Raw genomic sequence first — 23547 nt, forward strand, 5'->3', positions numbered from 1 at the left:
GTAATCACAAGGACGTTGTTAACCAGTTGTTTGTAAAACTAGCGGGCCTTTGGTGAGAGGTTAGCCTGCAGGGAAAGAATGCCACGAAGCCAGCGTTAAGAAGGAGGAAATAAAATCATCTTAGACTTGTTGCTGTGTGTCATCGGGGAGGAAGAATCGGCAAATCAGTACCATTCGCTTTTTCGAACTCCACTAGATGTGAGAACGTCTTCTAAACGCGACAGAAACCGATCGAGCCGGAGCACTGGTATTCTTTCTTCGGAAAACTTGAGCTTCGCGGGAAAATAAGGATAGCACTCGTATTCCCAGCAGATCAGATCTGTCTATTAGCATCCAAACTTGAATGCCAAGCCGGGAAGTAGGTTGCATACCTGCTGGTGTCGACGATGAGCCTTAACGATGTCGCCTGCTGGCTGCAGGAAGTCAAATTAAGACGTGACATTTCGTGGATAATCAACTAATGAAGCTATACGTGACATGCTGAAAGCCGAATAACTCTTCTCCGTTAAACCATCATTAACACTCCAAAGTGATAATGCCATCGTGCGAGCCACTCGGCAATACACCGAGGTCTTTGGCTGGGTCAAATATAAATCATCAAAACGACCGATTGAGCAAGATTTTCCATTCCCAAATGAACCATCTTTAATCAGCTGACATCGCCACCGCTCGAAATCGCACAGGAGCTCCATCACGACTAGCACGTCTCATGATTGCTAAAAGCCGTTTTAGCGACAGGTGCGCAGACTACAAAGGTGTTATTGAAATGCAATCATTAACGCTTGATAGCGGTAATATCTATGTCAGGCTGCAACTAAAAGTCATTACGTGCCATTACCAAGTTATGAAGGAGGAAGCGATTGGTGTGTAGACCATCAATATCTAAGATCGATTGTGCGACAGGGTCAGGAATATCAAGGTGGATAAACCCCATAGGCTGGGGAATAACAAAACAAGTATTAAAGCAACTTTAGATATATCACTTGGAATTGTCTCAGCTTGTGAAAACTCCATTTCTTACTTCAAGTTAGAAACAGTCAATTGACTGACATTGCTGGGAAGCAGAAAGGAAGGTTCATTTTTACCCATCTCCCACGGGTAGCGAGTGTGCCACATAGCAAATACTTTTGAAACCATACCGCATATCGGAAATAACGGGTTAAAGATATAATTCGGCGAATTTACACGAATTCTTTGAGGATCCGCCGGACGATATCTGACAAAATGTCGCAATCGTATTCCGACACATCGATCATGATATGGAAAAAGGGCGGACGCGGTAAGATGACGACACTCTTCTTTCTTCTCACCATCAACGTTCTGCTCATCGCCACGAAGTCGGGTGAGTCCACTGTAGCGCAATGATAGTCTTGTTTCCTCTCAGAAGTTCATTGCCTTGTAGTGCGTCATGACAAATATCATTCACGCTGCACAAAGGCAATCGTCATATTCTGATGCACGCAATGTCTTCTTAGTTAGTACTTTCTGCTTTTAACAAATAGTCCATATGTTAACCAACATACCATGCCCCTCGACAGAGTTCTTACAAAACACCCCAAAATAATATCCGCGCACTCCGTTGCTACCATCATGTAAGTAATCGGAGTTTATAGCCATTTTGTTGTTGTTGATGTAGTTTCTATTTCGTGTCATTTCTTTGTGAACAATTACACCTTCTTATTTCCAGGATAATTTTCAACAAGACAGTGTCAGAAGTCCCAGACTTGCGTGACGTTGTAGAATAAAGGACAATACCCGCGAGACATGCTATCAACGTCAAATGTACTTTAAGTTAAAGGAACTCAAATTCATGAATTCTCTTTTTTCTGTAAGGTGTGTGTATGTGTGTGTGTGTGTGTGTGTGTGTGTGTTGTAGCATTGCTGTAGCATTGTTGTTTAGTTATTCAAGATTGTGTTGTGCCCCCTTTTGTGTCCTTGTGTCCTAAAGAAACGCTTATTTGGGGTTGATTCAAGAGCAAAAATATTTTGAAACGAACCAGCGAATTAGTGAATGAATGAATGAATGAATGAATGAATGAAGGAAGGAAGGAAGGAAAGAATGAAGGAAGGGAGGAAGGAAGGAAAGAAGGGATGAATGAATGCATGAATGAATGAACGAATGAATGCGTGAATGGATGATGAATTTCATGCTACGATTTTTGCCTTACCGTGTTTCAGGTATAGTTTTAGGTTTAAACGTGAACTCGTCTGGGAAATATGAGTTCATCGTAGATACGTGTTCCCAATTTTACACATTTACGGATCCAACATTCGAATTTGATATATTCTTAATGAGAGAAGCCTGTAACAATGAGTAAGTAATCCATTCGAGTGTTTCATTTTCCCTCTGTAGGCCCTAAAAGTAGGTACTATTCGAGAAATCACGGCAAGTCAATTTGTTGCCATATCCCCACCTTCTCCTTTTCCACTGTCTTCCTCCTTCTTCTCCTCTTACTCCTCATCCTCCTTCTCTTCATCATTATCATTATCATCATCATCATCATCGTCGTCGTCGTCGTCATCATCATCATTATCCTTATAATCATCATCAGCATAAATCAACATCATCATCCCCAGTAATTGCCCTTAGTCTTATCTTGCTATATACGGTCGTATTCTTGAATTGGTTTAATACAGGGCTGGGGTGCCTAAAAAGAAAAGAAATGTGTGTTTTTCGTAGGGCTCGAAACGAATGTTGTATCAGTGTATGTGATTCATCCAAACCTGCGAAAAAGTCCCGTTTCAGGATTGACTGTCGCTGATTCATGCCAACAGATGGTCTAGTTTACGAGTCAAGGGTCGACCGGATATGTGCTTATGACGTCAATAGGACCCTTGATGTTGGACTCGTATTGTCAGGTAAGCTGTGAAAGTCAACCACGAATACTGAAGATCGTGTTATACTGTGACGTATATGCTCCCCCTTTCCTTATTAATTCTTTTCATCTACAACGAGTAGTTTATTCATGCATGTCACGCTTAGGATACCAATGTCAATATGATTATGATACCTACATGTTTGTAATTAACCCACGTATTGACACAATCTAAATATATACGTGATTAAGAATTCAATAGAAAGTACCTCTTGTTTTGTGTATGATAAAGCCCAAATCCAAAAGACAGAAAAAGTGAAGTTTGAGAAGTTACTGCAATATCAAATGTTAATGTAAGTGAGTATGCTCACAAGATGTTCTGTCAATAATGGGAACCTCCCAAAAACAACAGCAAACAACCTACGAAACAAACAAACAAAAATGAAAGTCATTTAATCGTGACGTACCTTGTGTGAATTCGTAATAATTTTGTACACAACCATGCCACATTAGTTGTTCTTTTACACATTGAATAAAAACAATTTTGCAGATATTCTAGATTTGTTAATGATTAAGATTATCCTTAGACTCGAAGTTCGAACTGTTCAGTCATTATCGTCTAAATCATCGCCATGGTAATCTTATTCAAATACGGCTGTGATGAGAGATTTGAAACGATGACGTAAATGATTCATCTAATATGTACACGTTATGTGACCGATGGCCCTAATAGTTCAGTGGAAACGCTTCAAGCCAAGGAATTCTATTTTCCTGCCATTATTGAGTATTTTTAAATGGAACATTCATTTTTCTGTTTACCTACTGGTTTATATTCTAGTCAATATGATGATAGTCTGAAGTGACCCTTTAAGTGTTTATAATTTAAAGCGCACACCATGTTAAAACGTTTGTTTCGACTATCACGTCGCATAGGGTGTTTCCTCACCGATGTAAGTTATGCCGTCGCGGTGGCGGTCGACCAGGGAGACGATCTCATGTTCTACTCCGACATCGGCACCCTAGAGATTCGATCCTACAACCCCGTGACGCGCCCCGCCGGTCTCGGTGACAGGATACTGTACGGATTTGGCAGCGTGGAAGGTAGGTTGTTGGAAATGCAGACAAACATATAGGGTGAGTTAGATTCGTGACGCGGACGTTTAGACGACGATTGCATTGGCCGTTTTCCTTTCTCCCTGCGTCAGGTTGCAAAGAAGCTTTAGATTACGCGAGGACGCAACTTATACAAAGTAAATTGGCGCCACCGGATCAGTGCATCAGGTAGCTTTCTGCGTCGTGAATTGTGAGCGGACACAAAAAATAACCTAGAAAGCGTAGTTAAAACTCAGACGACGCGAGATCGATTTTGATGAGCGATTCTGCGCAATCGCAGTTTTTTTCCCCTGAACGTCCGTGTCGCGAAAATCTAAGGCCCCTTATTGATAGGATAATGACAAACAGTTGAATAAAAATGCAATGAAGAGTGCATGAACATAGGCCTACATAACCTGTTTGCTAGACAATAACACATAAATGCATATAACATGCATTCATATAAAACAATCTTTGAATGCATAGATACAAACACAGGAATCTATTTAACAATAGTTAGGTCTAGGAGGGGCAAATCGAATGATGTTGAGAGATAAGTAATGACAAATTATGACATAGTCTGTGATGGTTCACAAAATATAATCTAAAAACCCAAAGTAATTTTCCACCACAATTTTCTTTTTTTTTTCCAATATACTACTGTGTATAGCTATTTATTTACAAGAGAAAAAAAAAGCAATTTCCTTTTGGAAACATTTGTCTGTGAAAAGACTGGAAGGTGTAATGACGAGCTCCCCAGATTGAAAAAAAAAATCTCGACGTTTTCTGCTCTCTCATCCAGACATGGCCGTTGACTGGGTGGCCAAAAACCTGTACACGGCCGACCAGTCGTTCCGACAGATCGCAGTCTCTCGCTACGACGGATCGAATCGGGCCGTACTCGTACAAGAAGAGGTCGGAAAACCACGCAGTATCGCGCTCCATCCAGAAGAAGGGTGAGTCCAGAATGGATGAATAGAATGATAGTGTGAATGGATGAATGGGCGACTGGATAGACTGATTGATGCAAGAATGAATGGATGGACATGGCTTGGTGATTGAAGGCATGGATGGATGAATACAATGAAAGAATAACTGCTTGCGTGAAAGCAAAAAAACAATTGTTGAAACGACAAGATTGATTAATAAGTGATGAAATGGATGGCCAAAAACTAATAAGATATCTCAAATATGAATCTTTGAATATCAAATCTCTTGGCAAGTGTTAATAAATGCGACATATTGGATAGATATAAAATGATTTTCACTCACATAGATTTAGATTAAATGCTTTTGCGTCATTCGAAATTACAAGCAAAGTTATTTAAGAAGAAAAATTTGGCCTGCTGGTGTAAAACGGATAGATCACGCTATCAATCAACAAAATTTGTCATATTTTGACAGAGATGTGCACTACTATACAAAACACGATTTCAATGTTGTTGGCCAATGTTTGGAAACGATACTGCCCTAACGTAGAAGACACTAAATAAACAGCCTTAATTTCATATCATGAGAATGAATTGAACACCCAAACTGCCTTACCAAAAAACACGTAGATGAAATTTGCAAAGTTATAAGGGAAAACGTAACAAACAGTGCATTCTAACATTGATGAAAAGGCGAGGAATACTCTTAAATCAATGACAGATGTATACTTTTTGCTACCTGTGGCAGATATTACCCTACAGACATCATTAATCCTTCTTTTTTCGTATTTCTATTTATATTATAGTTTTCGTATTTCTCTTCCCGTCAATCAAAATGGAGTCAACCCACGATTCCGATGCCCATGAGTCAAACGGCCTGTGAGTTCGACATTGAAAAAAAGGTCCACGAGTTTAATATTTCACGAGTCATACAGCCCATGAGCTCGACACCAGGCAAATAAGTCTACGAGTCCTACACTAGACAAATAAGACCCACGAGTTCGACACTAGGCAAAAAAAAAAAAGGGGGCCCAAAGACCAACACTGCGTACATTGAGCCCAGTGATGATTATGATGATGATGATGATCCACAACATTTGTATGGCGCCATATATCTGTTATAGAAACATTCAAAGGCGCAGACTCCTCCAAGACAGTTAGCAATTGAATGCCCGGTGATGTAGGCCTATGAAATGAGTGTCTTACTCGTGGGTGTCGTGGGCCTCGTTTGCCTAGTGTCGGACTCATGTACCTTATTTGCGTAGTGTCGAGCTCATGCATGGGCTGTATGTCTCGTGGTTGTATGACTCGTGGGCTGTGTGACTCGTGAGCTGTATGACTCGTGAGTTGTATGACTGGTAAGCTGTATGACTCGTGGGTGTCGAACTCGTGGTGTGTACCCATCAAAAGTCTCCTTTTTTGTTTAGATTATACTTTGCATTGCTTTTTTTTGATGTTTTCTAACTCTTGATTTCATGGTCTCCTCGTTTACTTTTTTTTTTTGCCTTCTTACCGATGCGGTTTTCCTCCACTGGCCGTGGGTGCTTGGATGGTCACCAGGCTTATGTTCTGGGCCGATTACGGTGGGCTGCCGAGCATCGAACGAGCTGGGCTGGACGGATCTTCCAGGACTGCCATTGTTGACGTCAATATTCAATTCCCGAATGGTCTGGCGGTCGACTTCCGCAGGAACAGGTATGTATGATTGTTTCATTGTAACACTTCATTTTATCTAATTTTATTCATCTTCGTACCTTTATATTGGTTTCCAACTACGAGGTGAACGCTTAAACTGAAACCGTACACAAGATGCACTGGATAAGAATAAAGGCTTATACGTGTATAAAGCGTCAGCTCTTGGATGCGAACGAAGTAGGGATACATTTGTGTGTGTGTGTGTGTGTGTGTGTGTGTGTGTGTGTGTGTGTGTGTGTGTGTGTGAGTATATACAACTAGTTTTTGGATTATGTAAACTGTTGGAAACGGATTACGCCGGCTGAGTACGACAGGGATGTACGGGCAGGGAGGTACTACGCGATCAGCACAGTTGAAAACAGTCAATAAGGAATAAGACGTCATTAATTTGGCAAAGGAAAGCATACAACATACACGAGCACGAGGAAGATTACAAGAAGAGAACTAAAATAAGAATGAATAGGGAAATACAGAGAGAGGACATGTTGAGGTTGGGGTGGGCAAAACGACGAAAAGGAGGACATCAAAGAGGAGGAAATAAAACGGAAGGGAAAGAGAGGTGGAAAATGAGAAGGAAAAAGAGTAAAGAAGGAGATAGAAGGGAAAGGAGAAAAATGCGCAGAAGGAGAGAAAATGTAGGTGTGGCTGGACAGGAAGAGAGAAAAAAGTACAGTGTACTCCCGTTAGAACGAAGTCGTCGGGACCGGCGGTTTTCTTTCGTTGTATCGAAATTTCGTTATAACACAACAGTATGTTGATGATTACTTTAGGACCTGAACTTTTACTTTGTTGTAACGGGAATTTCGTTATAAACGTGGTCGTTATATCTGGAGCGCACTGTATGAGAGTTATAAAGAACAACTTATTGTTCCAAGAAACACGCATTACGCCATTACAATGATTAGAAAACATCAGATGTTAAAACCGTATATTAGACGGATATTTACTGGAAATTCACCACTTTTCATAATCTCCAGACTATTCTTCGCAGACCGTGGAAGTGACAACATCGCCTCCGTCAATTTTGACGGGAGTGACCGCCAGCTGGTCCACTACGAGTTCGGCGGCGACTTCTTCGACATGGTGCTCGTAGAGGTAAAGTTGGAATGTCGCAAAAGGCCATGGTAGTAAATTCAAGTTCCCCCACGCCCCTCCGACTGGGATGGTTAGAATTACTGTATAAATTATCAACATTATGATTTTCCTAGAAGACTCAACGTAATTGCGTGGAGATATTGTGCCTTACCCAGAACACAATCATTTTTGTAATACGTAAATTAGAAACACAACTAGTTCAATAATCCCAGTTAAACATTTATAATTGCGTAGACTTCCCAATAATTGTGTTACAATGTAAACCATTAAAAAAGGATATGACATCGAATTGTATTTGATACCACAAAGTAACATGCGTTTGCATTGATACGTGTAACTTTGAATGCATGTTAAAATCAATTCAGACACAGAAGGGACTTTTGAACTGTTATAGGTGGTTAATGCAGTGCATGATTCGGTGCAGTAAAAGAAGGAAAGAAAGAAAATAGTTCCTTAATAAAGATATCACGAATTCAATCGATGCTTGGTCCTCAGGAGTATCTCTTCGTGACGAGCTGGACGTCGAGCTCGACTAAGGGATACATCACCACAATCCGTGACGTCGGCGAATATAACCAGACGGTGGAGTACAGGGCCATCGAACACGACCGTTACGCACTCGGCATCACGTCGGACGATGCTGACACTCAACCAACTATCAGCAGTAAGTAGAGATTCTTGCTTGGGAGCTTCGTTTCTTCTCCCCCACCCCCCCCCCCCCCCCTCCCGCACCTCCTCTAGGAAGCATTTCATCGGCAGGTTACATTGAGGTGTGCGTAAAGCATCTGGGGCCAACTTGCATGGGGAGTAAGTTTAATTGCACAAGCTTCCTCGTGGCCTGTCGTCAGACTGAGATTTGATTCCACCAGTTATGTTGCTGCTTCATCTAGCTCAAATTGATGCAGTTTTGACGTCCGGTAGTTTGCTAGAACACGTCAATATACGTAGATTCAAAAAAAGAACAAAGCAAAACACACATACACACACACACACACATACATATACACATACACACACAAAACAACAATAACAACAAACAACAACAACAACAAAAACCAAACCAACAACAACATACATTATTTCTTGATGTGGTTGATATAGGATGTGTGGATGGTCAAGTACCAGTTTTGTGCTGTTAGGATACCACTTCAAAAAGGAGCTCTGAGTTTAAGTGTGGATTTAGTATTTTATGTGATCAATATGGAAGCAACTTCAAGTTCTTTAGACAGCATTCATATGAGGCAGACAACTTAAGTGTCCTTTTAAGGTCTTGACCGTGAACATCAGGGACCCATTTCATCTTCAAGGCTGATATGACAATAACTCTTACTGGAATGTCATTGTCATGGTAACAACAAGAATCCAGCTTCCTGATTGGCTGTGTTGCTATTGGAAGTTGGCATTCCAGAAAGAGTTGCTATCCCAACATCCTTCCTGAAATGGGGCCCGGGGCACTACCACCGTTGCTAACCGTTACGGGCTCGTCATGTTTGTACGGACTCATAAGGGTCTCAAGAATTTGAATCCATAGTTTTTAACCACTGGACTAAATCAAGATGATATGCAATCTAGGACCTAGCTGGCAAACAGATTCCTTGTTAACTGCAATGTCTCTTTAGAGCATCATTTCGATTGTCACGATACGTTTTACAGTTGTTATTTCCCCACATGTTGTTTTCCACCTCCGTAACTTCAAAAGCTACAATTTCAAATTTGACGATGTCATCAAACTTTCGTTTGCCGTGATGCAGGTCCGTGCTCCACGAATAATGGCGGGTGCGCCCAGTTGTGTTTCCCCACAGCGTACAGCGAGCGGACGTGTGGCTGCTCGTCCGGCTACACGGCCAGCGACACGAGTTGCGAGTCGAGTAAGCTATAGCTTCGCCAATCCTTTCTCTTGGATACCAGGTTCCGTCAATGACAACTAAGAATTATTCTTAGCTTCTGCATTTACTCTTTCGTTACTGGTCAATCTGGGTGATTGCAATCTTCTTCTTCTTCTTTTATAAGGATACGGAGCCGAACAGAAAAGGTTGAAGTAGCTGTGCTTTTGTCGTTTCTTTATAAACGTTCAGCTGAGAAGCCTTGTCAAAAAGATATAGTAATCACGAAACACTGTCTATTTTCCAGTACGCAACAAGGAAAACGTTTCTGTTTGTTGTTGTTGCTTTTAAATAGAATAGATGTCATTCCATTTTGAAACGTAGAACACCATATAAACGCACGCATGTTCCACTAAGTAAAGAAATTACCGGAAAGTTTGATCACAAAGTTGATGCATTATACCATCACTATGCATAGGTGATAAAGATCTTTCTGAAATTGCAAATAATGGTATGAGGCGCCATCCGAGGGCACTAATCAAGTATAGCTATTCCCGATATTTCTCAAAAAAGTAAAGTTTCTTTCACAATGCACCATGTGCTACCATCTTATGTCATGCTCTCAGCTCCTTACGAGGACGACTTTGTCCTCGTGGTCGACAGCGCCCAACGGAAGATTTTCCAGGTACCCATCGTTACCGACACGGGAGACGGTGACACCGGCCTCGGGGGCGACAGTGCCGACAACGAACGTGTGAGGGCGCTCCCACTGGACAATCTGCAATATCCGATAGCCGTGACCTATGACCCCGTTGATAAGCACGTGTATTGGACTGATCTGACAACAGGAAGCATCAGCAAAGCCGCTCTGGATGGAAGCTTCATACAGACCATCGTCTTTGACAACAATGGTAAAACCAGATAGAGAGAGAGAGAGAGAGAGATAGAAATATAGATAGATAGATAGATAGATAGATAGATAGATAGATAAATAAATAAATAAATAGACACACAGGTAGATAGATAGATATATAGATAGATAGATAGATAGATAGGCCTAGATAGATAGATAGATAGATAGGCCTAGATAGATAGATAGATAGATAGATAGATAGATGGATGGACGAATGGATAGATAAATAGATAGATAGATGGATGGATAGATAGATAGATAGATAGACACAGACAGAGAGAGGGAGAGAGGTAGGGGTTGGGACAAAAGGGAAGAATGATTATAAGCTAAGGAAGGAATACAGTCACTCTTCAGGCGAAGTTTAATCATCTTTAGTTTTCAGGGGGAAAAAAAAGAACTCGATTTACCTGCAAGTACCTGATAATTCACTAGAATTGGGCCCAGATATGACTCTGGAATCTGATGAATCCACCACATGACTGAAGTAACGAGATTGAAACGTACATTGGGAAAGGGTTGGTTGTAATGGTAAACTAAGTGTCCAGAGCAGAAATTAGGTGTTGCTCTTATTGCTGCTTCGTTATTCCATTAGGTCGTCATTCCGATGGGTCATTATTCTGAAGGTTCGTTTCACCGAAAATGTCTAGGTTCATAGGGCTTGTTATTCCGACGCGACGGTTCAATCGTTTCTCTATTGGTAGTAGTAGTAGTAGTAACAGTAGTAGCATGAGTAGGTAGGTAGGTAGGTAGGTAGGTAGGTAGTAGTAGTAGAAGTAGTAGAAGCAGCAGCAGCAGCAGCAGCAGTAGTAGTATCGTAGAAGTAGCAGTATTATTAGTGGTAGTAGTAGTTACAATTACAATTACAATTCCATGTACCGCAATGTTGTTGTTTTTTTGTTTCCTTTAGTTCACGTTGGCATGGCAATTGACCCAGAAAGGCGACGCATCTATTGGACAGACGAAGATCGTGACGTCATCGAAGTTGCCAATTTGGATGGCAGTGGGAGGCAAGTGATCATTCAGAGCAGCCTGAACGAACCTAGGGGTATTGTGGTCGACATTCAAACCGGGTAAGCTCAACAAAATAATACAGAAATCATGTATCATTAGCATCTATAGACTCATCTAATTTTGTCGTGTGGTTGCCGTTGCTTGGTGTGATTATTGCCATTTGATTGCAGAGGCATGTAAATCAATCTTATTTGGCAAGTAGAAACGTGATTGGAATAGGCGCACATCACAGACATCAAATCAATTTTAATAAGACAGTTATCATAAAGCGCGCCTAGCTTGTAGGCTACTCAGCTCAATGAAACTGGGTCGGCCTGAATGATCATGCCACTTGTGGGGGTGTGCGTTGATTGTATTTACTTTTAAAAAGTTTGGAAAATAGGAGGCTCAGTGGTTGATCTGAAATTGTGCACATAGGTATACATGTACATAATATACAAGAATGATCACGAAAAAGCACTACTACTATTTTAAAGTGTTGTAAGAAAAGTCAGCCCACAATTTGGCGCAGACTTGTCGCAAGAGGTGTTATTGATCACCGATCAAAGCCCTTCGGGAAGCTTACAGTTACTTTCTATTTTTTTAAAACTTAATAAAATGATAAAAAATTATGTAGATTAATTTCATATGTTGCAACAAAGACAAATCAGGTCTAATTCAGCAATGAGAAAAATTTGAGAAATGTACGATGAAAGAAACTTATACAATCTGAAAAAAACCTCAACAACTAGAACGAACATAAAATATGGATGCAAGAATTGAAACAGTCAAACCCATAGAATATGTACATTGTAAATCTAACTACGAACAAACACGTTTACCCTGTATGCCCAGCCTACCTCTGCAAGCCACCGTTGTCCTAAGTTCAAATAGAACCATTTAAACCGAATCGAGCAATATGGGAGGAAAATGATAGACTGCCTATTCTGTGAAGGACAGTTATAATATGTAGGGCGATTAACTGCTTCCAAAGAATTATTTCTGAAAAGATAGCGATACACGTGTCAAACACTGATGTATAACGCGAGCTCGGTGAAGCGAAACCAAGCATATCCACCCTCTCATTGGCCTGCATGGTATGCCGTTGAACGTGGATTCCGTCCCCATAATTCATTGTTTATTTTGCCTCTCTTCAAGGAGTTGTTCGCGATTTAAAGTAGCAGAAGGCTCCAAGGTGCACCACATTTCTTTCTTGGGTATTCAAAAGAGCCACATACATACCCAATTAAAGAATGTTTTATTAGGCGCACCGAGAAGCCTTCCACTACTAAACGTTCTACCGCCACGGAAACTTTCAAAGATTTTATGAGCTGTAATCGAGCAGCGATACTTCCATAAACGTTGACATCCACAGGATAATTGATGATTGTAAAAAAAAAATGGATTGTGCTTACTAATGAGGGCTTAGGTAGTGAATCCGGAATACTGGAAATCCTGGAAAATTAAATGCTATTCTTCCGAGGTTAAATCATTGCACTGCAAATTGGCTCTAAACTCTGTAAAATGTAGATTTGTGTGAAAAAAACCCAACCCAAAACAAAATGCCGCACTGCGAACATTTGTGACGTTTGCTTATAATTAGAAACATTTTATTGTCATTAATAGAAATTGTGAAGTGTGAGTGGAACAAAGGCAATCATAAAATAGTAAACAAAATGACCTTGGTCGTGGTATCCATTGCATATGTGGTGGGCGACCTCGTGTCTGCAAACTTCAGCGCTTTTTGTCTGACATATTATAGGCAGAAAATTACGATGATTATTGATTTTTGTATTGTTCTTCTGCTGGGGCGTGTGAGGTTGGTTAACAGCAACCGAGTTTGCGGAAGACTGCGTACTGAAAAATTCTTGTAATTTATTTCGACGTGTCACGTGTTGTGCGTGACAGATAGAGAATAGGGCTAAACGTGTCAGTGTTACGATGAAAAACACTACATGGGCTTGACGTTGGAGGATCTAGACAGAATGTTTCTGTAAGCTAATCAAGGAAATAGATATCCTGACTGGTTGAACATCCTAATCGCAACATCCAGAGTTGTAAGACGTCTTTAAAAAGTTGTGAAGGCAAGCCTTTGGATCGGTAGAAAGCGCACAGGATATATACAATAACTGCCCAAAATGATTGTCAGTTCGTTTTACGCACTTCATTGTTGACTGAAGCGATACACCAACTTGGAAAAGTGCTATCACATATTTGCAACGAGTCTATCTAGATCCTGGTGACTGGACTGAAATAAGCGATAGAAATGGCGGAAGCTACTGACAGAGAAAACGCTGAGAAGGAGGATGTTACGTGTGCCGTATGCATGGACAAACTGACGGACGCCAAGTTCCTGCGATGCTTTCACTCCTTCTGCACACGATGCCTCGAGCACTGCACGCGAAACCTCAAGGTATCCTGCCCGCTGTGCCGAGAGGTGACCAGCGTGTCCAAGGGCATCGATTCGCTGCTTCCAAACTTGACCGCCACGCGAAGGGCGAGGGAGGCACGGGCTCGGGAAAAGATAGAGGCGAAAATTCACGATGGCGGCTGCCAGTGTGAGTCTTGCAAGGAACTGGGCGCAGTGTGTCTAGCCAAGTCGTACTGCGTGGACTGCCAGCTACTGATCTGCGATAAATGCGTCGGCGCGCATAATCTTCTGAAGCTCACCCGGTGTCATCGTATTATTGGTGTCCTGGAGTTTCAGAATAATGAGATCCTGAAAGAACAAGAGGTACTCGGGTGTGATGAAGGGTTAGGCGAGAGACAATGCAATAAGCATGGCGACTCGCTTTCTATGTATTGCAGGACATGTCGTCAACCGGTGTGTCCACAATGCGCCGATCTGTATCACCACGAACTCGATGATCACGACTGCGTGAGCATCAATGACATGACGGAAGAATTCAGCAAGGAGGTCCAACAGCTACGAGGCAAGATCGAGCCTAGAAACTTCGATCAACTGTCCGGACTGTATGAACAACGCCTCAAACAAGTCCGGGATAGAGCCCGAGAACTGATGTCAAAGGTCAACGAGTCCGCACAGAACGAGATCGCCTCCGTCTACGCAAAGATTGAGGCGAAGCGCGCAGGTCTGAATACGCGCATTCTTGATATGGAGAAGACAAGTTGTCGTAAAGTGACCACAGCACTGACCACTGTTCGGCGATTACGCGCCCGAGCAGCTAAAATCGACGGCTACGCAGATGAATTCCTGGCGACCGGCAACTCAGCCGACATCCTGGCAGCGAAGGGCACGCTCGTCGACCAGCTGAAAGACATTCGCACCGAAATGCGAAAACTGTCGGTCATCGACTCAGACGCGGGGCAACTCGAGAGGTACTCGTTCACCCCGCTGGACTGGACATCGTCAAACTACGAGGCGGGAGTCGGCAGGCTCGATCCGTGCAAGGCGGCCGATGTTTCCCCGCTGGACAGTGACAGGATCAAGAGGCGAACCCCGCCCAGATTGTCGGGCCGTGTCCACCGGCAAACCACATCCATGTTTCCGCCACTCTCCACAAGACGCTCTGTGGTACGCTAGGGCGTTTTTACGTCAGTAATGTACAGAACAGTCGGAATGGAGAAGTGAAATCGTTCACGTAGTCGATGACTATATCATAATACCTATTATATGTCGCGATGTGGCATACCAACATGTGGACCAATCTGAAAAGCAGCCTTTGGTTGACGAGGGTGTTCCACCTAATGAGAGAAAAAATAAAACTTAAATAGCATTGACTCGTACATGGAAGCTTTTTAGAATATGTCCAGATATATTGAAAGTTTAGAATACGTCCTGATATTAATCACCATTATGTCTTTATCATCTTATTAACATGACGGTTAACTCTTTGCCTGGAAACGTGATACATGGGATCATTTTGGATAAGTGACAGCTGATTGTGGATAGAATTAAGCCTTCACTGTTTTTATCTCTTGTCATGTATTTATCACCCCAAGTGGCGAAAATTTCAGAGTTTTATTAAAGGACAAGTTCACCTTCATAAACATAAGGATTGAGAGAATGTAGCAATATTAGTAGAACACATCATTGAAAGTTTGAGGAAAATCAGACAATCCGTTCAAAAGTTATGATTTTTTGAAGTTTTTGTGCGGTACCCGCTGGATGAGAAGACTACTGCAGTGTATGAATAACTTAGATGTCACATGCGTACAACAATATAAGGAAAATATAAAGAGAATTTCACAAAATTCGATCTTTTGAAAAAAGTACACATTCCCCTGACTCGTTACCGATACATGTTATGGGTAATATTATTCCCCCTGCCCTTAGAAAGAGGCAAGTCAATTGCTCTTTTATTATGCGAAAAAAGTGAAAATATGTTGAATTTTCTTTTATATTTTCTTTATACTGTTGTACGCATATGACTCACAAGCTGTAGTAGTCTCCTCATCCAGCGGTTCCAACACAAAAATTTAAAAAATTCATAACTTTTGCATCGATTGTCCAATTTTCCTCAAACTTTCACTGATGTGTTCTACTAATATTGTTGCATTTTCTCAATCCTTATGTTTATGAAGGTGAACTTGTCCTTTAAGTAGTATTTGGACTTAGATATGAAGTTATGGTTTGTGAATGGTATGGAATACATTTCAGTTTGGTACGTTGACAAGTGATTGCACGGACTATAATTTCCTGTGGACTCTTCATCTAAAATCACCTCTAGATATCGTTTTCGACTGACTCGACGAGAAATGTTACATGAGGTCACCTCACCATGATTCATGAAAATAAGTCTTTATCTATTCATATTGATGAATGTCAAAGCTTAACTTTTTCGTCTCAAGTAAAGGGAAAATTGGAAGTGTGGCAATCATTGTTCGTTGAACATTCTTTTTCCGATCATTATGTGGTTGTGTTATCTGATGGATCGTATTTCACTATGGTATCGACTCTGTCTGTGACTGACAACTGAAGAGTCTCCATTATTGCAAAAATAATATGGAGTCCATCAATGTCATATCATTTCCTGGATGTTTACAATTTTGTGATTGTTTTCTTGATTATGATAAATCTTGATCAAAAGTTTTAGCCTCTTCTCTAAACCCAGAAGAATTGTTCAAAATGTTTTCCTAGACAAGCGTCTTTCAAAGCACAGTGTATTACGACAAAATATCTAAAACTGAGCGACCAGAATGTTTATTTAAATGGGCACGAATTAGGAAATTAGCGAGTGTACTTGCCACGTGTACGTTTTATACTCAATATGCTATAAACTATAAACATTAAAGACCACTCTTATTGAAAATAGCAAATCCTAATTCTTTGTACACTGTATGTGCTTTGTCTTTTTGATGATGAAGTTGAATAATTATGAAATGTCTATAGATAACTTTTGATGTAAATAATAGGTACAAATATAGGCTGGGTTTTGTATTTAGAGCTATCGAAAAGACTGTTCTGTTTTGATCTCACTGCAGATATCTGCCAAAACGTGGCATTATTATAGTCACGCTATCGATTTGCATATAACAGAACCGGGAACAATAGGCCCATACACCGTGTCATTCACAACACGGCGAAAATGTGCCATGCATGAATAAGCTCCACTATCATTGATTGTGCACAATTGGCCCGGAATTCATGGCGCTTGCGTGGGCCCACACTGGATGATAGATCAACCCATATGTTTACACAATGAAATGTAAATGTGATACAAGTTTGTATACGCTGAGGGAGTGTCCTACCGTTGTACACATAGAAGAGGCCGTTGAAAAACGGTTTACCAAATGTTTACTAACATAATTATTCATTCCAATGTATAGACGTTTCTTCCCTCCTGACGTAGTAACGATCTTTTGTATCAACCTTTACAAAACACTTTTCAAAAATTGGAATAAAGTTTGCACACGTTAGTTGCAATCAAACCTCAGGCAAACTTTTAAATTGTTAAAAAGGACCATTGTCTGCAAGGCATGCATAAAGTTTGAGTATGTTAGTAAACCGGTCTATTATAACAAAAGCAAAACTCACTTACACACATACACCTATTGTTATTACAACTGTCAAGATTGCGGTGATTCTTGCACTCTTGTATGCAGACTTCTAGATCCCTTATATTCAATCCGCCGTGGAACGTTAGGTCATTAACGTCATACGTTAGGTTGTCAGATTATGGCATAGACTTACTTCAAATATTCCAACGACGTCAGGGCATCGAAGCTTACGTCAAAGTGTTCTTCATTCTGTTCATGAAGTAACATATTGAAATCCCGACAAACCGTCGTAATTTCGATACAATGATGATCATCTTCAATAAAACCACAAGGAAACCCTTAACGAAACGAAAACGAAATCTGCGAAAAGTGCTCATTTCTTTGACTCTGCCCGAAAATTCTTCAGCACACTCTACAACAAGAAATATGTTTATTGATTCATGAAGGAAGGTCACTACGTTTATATACATGCATTTGATTCTTCAATGCATTCATTCTTCGTGTCTCTATTATTTCTATTTGTCACGATAGCTTAACAGATCACTGTAACTGCATGTGTGAGGTATTTCGTCCACATATCAAGGTATTAGACACTGATAATCCGTTTCGTGTAGGACATTGAGCCGTAAAGCACAAAGTCACACGAATAAAAGCACAATACTGGTAAGAGCAACAACAAAAACCGTTCAAATAGGCTCGTCAGAAGAAAAAGAAACACTCGTCGCTTTCAGCTGCTACAGAATATAACGCGAGCCACATCATTTTTGCACATTCGGGAGCCATCTTTCCTCATAATTCCGCCAAAAACACTGACCGAAAATGCTGCATTGCTGTCTGCTATGACAGTCTTGCCTTTTGGTGTGATAGGGTTAACAGAGTGCGCGAAGCCACGTCCCGAAAACTCTCAGGAAGATGGTCAGGACCATAACTACACAGAAATAAGTGGTAACATGTAACAAAATAAGATATTTATCGTGTTTTGGTATGCCATTACATACAACGAGACCCTTTCATGATGATTAAAAAAAAAAAAATCACCATTTTTTTTTTCGGCGATGACACATCGCCTTTGACACTCCGAGGCGTGAGTTCAACTGGGAGCGGATAGTGCTATGTCTGTTTACTTGTGAAGAGATTCCCTAGCCTATACTGTATAACATAATGCTCTCTCCATGAAGGCAACCATCTTTAGACAGTCTAATGCGACTCGACCCGTCATCCTGCAACACATCTCACACGCGGGATGAACGCTCCACAGAAACCTTCTGAGAGTGATACCCAGTGACTGTAATCAGCTTCAACAAAATCAAGGATCTATGATAGATCTGAAATTAGTTGCCATTTTTTTTTGCACGCATTATAGAGACAGAGAAGCTTTAAAGGACACATACAGTTTGTACGTTTTATTAGCTTGCGATTTGAACTAAAATGCGACAGGAGACGCCTCTCTATTAAAGCTTATCAGAGTGGAATTAACGAGACCAAACAAAATCTAACAAGATTTAAAAAATGCTTCAAAAGTGCATTATGCCGTGAAGAAAATGGAAAGGTTGGGCCTACTATTCTTCAAATTGGTAAATATACTTCTCAACTATTCTGTGACTTGAATTAGTTGCATATTCGTTGTAGCACAATCACTTCACGAATATTCCATTTCCTTTTGAACACAATCCGAGCATGCATGCAGAAGTCACAATTAATATTAGTATAAATGATCCCACATGAAAATATGTAAATATGTACATACAATAATCTTCGGTGAATATTGTAAATACGCTATATCATAATCTATATCATTGAAAGGACTGGTCTCGACTAGCCTGCACGCTGATGCCAGTTTTTTTTTTTTTTTTTTTTTTTTGCGAAACTATATTTCAACTATTCATTGTTGTGACTTTGTTGACAATGTTTGTTTGATAAATAAATTTCATTTCATTTCATTTTCATTTCGATATTGATGTCGTTGCAATGAATGTTCGCGTTCTCTGCATGTGCTCGCAAATTTCCCGTATAAAGGTGTATCCAAGCAAAGACTTGAGACGCGGCAAGCAATTCAAGACTTCAGTCTCGTTGACCGAATTTCTAGTGATTTGTTACAGATGATCACAAATTTTCATACCTGTGCAATTACATACTTTTTGTAGCGTGCGTGGTCCTTAGCAGGACGGGTCATATTATGATATTGCCTTTAATATAGATATCGACGGGATGCACTATGCATATTACATGTATTACATGACAGAAAAGTCAAGTCAAATTAATGTTCATTAGATTGCAAGTTCATCATCAAACCTAACTCAGACTGGCGTTTTAAGACCCATGTATGTATGTATGTCTGTATGTATGAATGTATATGCATCTGTCTGTCTATCTGTCTATCTATACATAATTATACATATTTAAACATACGTTTGAAGAGAGAGAGAGAGATAGAGAGAGAGAGGAGGGTAGGAATAGCATCTGCGTGTCTGGACGCTCGTTTGTTTGCACTCGTGAATAGATACATGAATCAACAGCAGTGATGTTATGTCGGTAAGAATGATATATTGTAAAAGCATGAGTAACTACGTACTGGTTTTTAAACACATTTTCATCATTCTGTTAAGAGTGCATTTGCTTTTGCACACATAGTGCGAAAACAGACAGACAGACAGACAGACAGACAGACACACACACACATACATACACGTTAATACAATTATGGTGATTTATCGCTCAGAAGAATGCATGTGCGTTTGTTTATCGCAGAGACATTTATTGGACTGACTGGGGTAATTCACCGAAGATAGAAAAGGCTTCAAGTTCGGGAACCAGACGGGAAATTTTGGTGACGGAAAACCTCGTGTTCCCGAACGGGATTACAATCGACCCCGAAGGTGAGTTCCAATCACATATACTGCAAATATTCGTTTAGGACTAGACTCTACTCCTTGGTGTAACATTTCGAGGTCACGAGTACTCTCAATACTATATTGAAAGAGATAATCACGAAGACATGTCCCGATGATATCAGCGGGGGAAAAAAAATCAAAATCAATTTTCTTAATATCGCTCTGGAGGGAGAGTTATATCCGCCGCAAGGATTTAGTCAATTCAACGCCACAGTCACCCTTGAAACTCATAAACATGAGACTAAACATGTCTTGCGAAACTTGCGAACTGGTAGGATCTTACGTCACGGTAGTTCGTAGTTTTGTGAGTGCGTCACGCCTCTCCCTTTGGGCACAGATGTCTACATTGAGAACAGCGGGAGAAGAATTCTCTCGCACTATTTCTTTATCGGTATAGAGATGACGAGGTACATGGGCACGGCTTGTGACATGATTTCATGTCATTGCTCGTGACAATGGGAGGTTTGTTGGTAAGAGAGCGGGCGGGATGGGGGTGAGGTGGGGGGGGGGGGGGGCAAGGATGTCGAATCTCTATCAGGAGTGGAAATGACTCAAGAATGGATCATTTTCATGTTGGGCAGCATCAGTTTCCCATGTTTACTCTCCACCATGTCCACCGTTTAAATCAAAGAGAGTTGATTCGAATTAAAAGTGACTTGCATCTTCCGTCTCGTCTTCCAGCTCGTATCCTGTACTGGTGCGACTCGAACTTCCCCGACGACAGCAAGATAGAGATGTACGACCTCCGGACCAATGAGCGGACCCTCCTCTCGACGCTCCCGTCGCCCTCCCAGCCGTACGGGATCGCGGTCCACGGCGACTACGTCTACTGGTCGGACTGGGCCAAGAGCGCCGTCTACCGCATTGACCGCTTCGCCGACGACGCGCTGGCCGAAGCCATGGGCGATTCCGTCATGCTCGGCATGCAGGGAATTGCGACCTCGCAGGTCTTCCAAATAGGTAAAGAAACGCACACGTTATTATGGTGAATATTATTTTTACAGTGATGCTGTAGCTGTTTTAATCATATTTTGGTTTCCTTAAATTGCAAACTTTCAATTTTTATAAGGCAGGAAAACCACTGCAAAGATTACGCACAAGTCTAAGGTATGTAAGATATAACATATATAGCAAACAAAATACAAGTTTTAAAAGAGACAAGGCTCTTTGAAAAGCAAAAGTGTGGGTGACTTTGTTATGTAATTCGGTTTGTTCATTTGGACCTCTTACGTTAAAGACGATGCTTCGTTGCTAGTGTCCCTAATACCAGATTTGGGTAGTGGAGACAGAATTGATACTGAACAACCAAGGTCATGAAGGTACTAAGCTTTCAGTCAAAGGAATACAAAATACTGGATCCCTCTGAGAGCGCTGACCTGGAAATGGCAGTCTTGGTAGACCATCACATATCTTGAGAGATGCTGAAAAAAAAGTCGTCCATGAAATAATGTTGAATCGCAATCGAATTGACAGAGTGGAAGAAAATACCACTGGCATCTCTGACATGTCTGAAGCCTACTTAGCTGTGATTGTGTATGACATCTTGAGCGAGTCAGTTAACGCATCAGTGTTGTTCTAATCTCCATTACAGTTACGACTCTACCACCGGCTGTCACAGCAGTGGATGGCGGGCAGTCTGGCAACTACGCCATCCCCGCTGCCTTCGGGGCGGGGGCTTGCGTGGTCGTTGTCATTATCGCTATCGTCGTGGGTGTTCTCTGTGCAAAACGAGCTCGAGAGCTGAAAGAAAACAGGCAAGTGATTATCGTTCTTATTTTTATTTTTTGAAATGAGCAATATACTGTAGCATAATAGTGTCAACAACAAATGCCCGCGTCGGCATGGAAAGAGCTATTGTGGTTCAGTGTATGTCGGAGACAACGGATTTTCAAGCGCGAGGTCCCTGGTTCAATCCCCTGGTTGCAGCTGTCGTGCCTGTATGCAAGGCACTCTATCCTCATAGCCAAGTTTTTCTGGAGGGGACTTAAAATCTCTCCCGTTGTTAACTATGGGGATGGCTAGTAACTGATCAGTGGGAATCGGTGGGAATTTTGGCATGCCTGTACAGTGACGGGGCAATCGTTAACGGGCCGTTAACGATTTCCCCGTCACTGTACAGATATGCTAACCTGGAAACATTAAACTGAACATTACTTGAATATGAGACCATTCTGAATAGATATAATGTACTCTTAAATGAATCCCACAAGGATTGGAACAATCATCCCCCGTAATTCCCACTGATTCCCACTGATCAGGTACTAGCCATCCCCTTTAAGCCGTTACCATGGTTACGTATGACGAATCAAATCAGCCACAGCTGATTTGCTTATTGAGAAAACGAGACCTGTTGCGTGATATGCGAAGAACTCAAGCTGATGTGTGGCGCTTACATTTGGAATCGTCGAATAATTGTCACTTTCGCAAATAGATAAAAATTAGATTATCGAGATCTTTTTAAATTTGTGTGTAGAGAGAGAGAGAGAGTTTGAAAAAAGTACGCCTACTTTGGAACATTTGATCAGATTAGAATTCCTGATTACTACACAACAGTCATAAACAGATGTTTAGAAATTGAAGGACAATTACTTAGTGACACGACGTTTTACAGTTAAGTTTCTTTTCTTTGTCTCAATTTGTGCAGACGGTTAGCAGGCGGTGGACAGGGGCAGCGATCGAACGACTACCGCTCCCGACCTCTCCCCGAAAAATGCGCTGACCCGCCGCCGCTTCCCGACGGACATCCCAGCGGGGATCCCCTGTACATGGACCTGGACGCATTCCAGAGGGAACCGCCTCCCCCTTACACGACGCTCAATCTCCAAACCGCCAACGGCGCAGGTCCGTCGTCATCGTCGCAATCGCATCAAAACCCAGCCTTCGAGTCCGGCGAGAACGCGGCCGGCCCTTCAACGATATACGACATGCCGGACGGTGTGGCCCCCTTGCCGCCCGGGGTGAACAAAGCGCAGGTCGATGCGGCGGGTGGATACATGCCTTACTTGAAAAACAACGCTGAGCAGGAAGGTTTATACATGACACCAGATAACCCGTCTGGGACCAGGGAAGCAGAAAACGCAGATTCGTTTTATGAAGTGGCTAATGCATAGTTAATGTTTTTGTTTAATTCTTTTTTAGTCCCTTTTAGATCCACCGTAAGTGATTTACACGGGTTTAGTGAACCGCCTATTGTGCCACGCAAAAGTTGAAAAATAAAATTGGAATGTTCAAGTGTTTCAAAGTGCACCCCATCAGCTTCAATGGGAAACGGTTCATATCTATAATAAATGTATTAATACCTGCAAGTAGCTGGTGCGTTACCAATCATGGGACTCGGTCATC

General features: G+C 41.5%; 2 protein-coding genes across 2 annotated transcripts; both read left to right on the plus strand.

Moving 5' to 3' along the window:
* Positions 1-1284: 1284 nt before the first annotated feature.
* Positions 1285-23315, plus strand: LOC139741962 (low-density lipoprotein receptor-related protein 6-like). Its single transcript, XM_071652529.1, has 14 exons — positions 1285-1342; positions 2776-2859; positions 3750-3917; positions 4711-4864; positions 6398-6532; positions 7510-7627; positions 8123-8291; positions 9379-9495; positions 10077-10361; positions 11271-11433; positions 20063-20190; positions 20887-21165; positions 21797-21959; positions 22850-23315. Exons 1-14 carry the CDS (start codon positions 1285-1287, stop codon positions 23313-23315), a joined length of 2487 nt encoding a protein of 828 aa, XP_071508630.1.
* LOC139741959 (E3 ubiquitin-protein ligase TRIM56-like) lies at positions 13620-14897 on the plus strand. The gene has a single exon (XM_071652526.1). The coding sequence runs from the start codon at positions 13620-13622 to the stop codon at positions 14895-14897; it is 1278 nt and encodes a 425-aa protein (XP_071508627.1).
* Positions 23316-23547: the final 232 nt, after the last annotated feature.

The sequence above is a fragment of the Diadema antillarum genome, unplaced genomic scaffold, assembly GCF_040938485.1.
Source record: "Diadema antillarum isolate AM-2024a unplaced genomic scaffold, OU_Dant_1.0 seq00000966_RagTag, whole genome shotgun sequence".
Lineage (NCBI taxonomy): Eukaryota > Metazoa > Echinodermata > Echinoidea > Diadematoida > Diadematidae > Diadema > Diadema antillarum.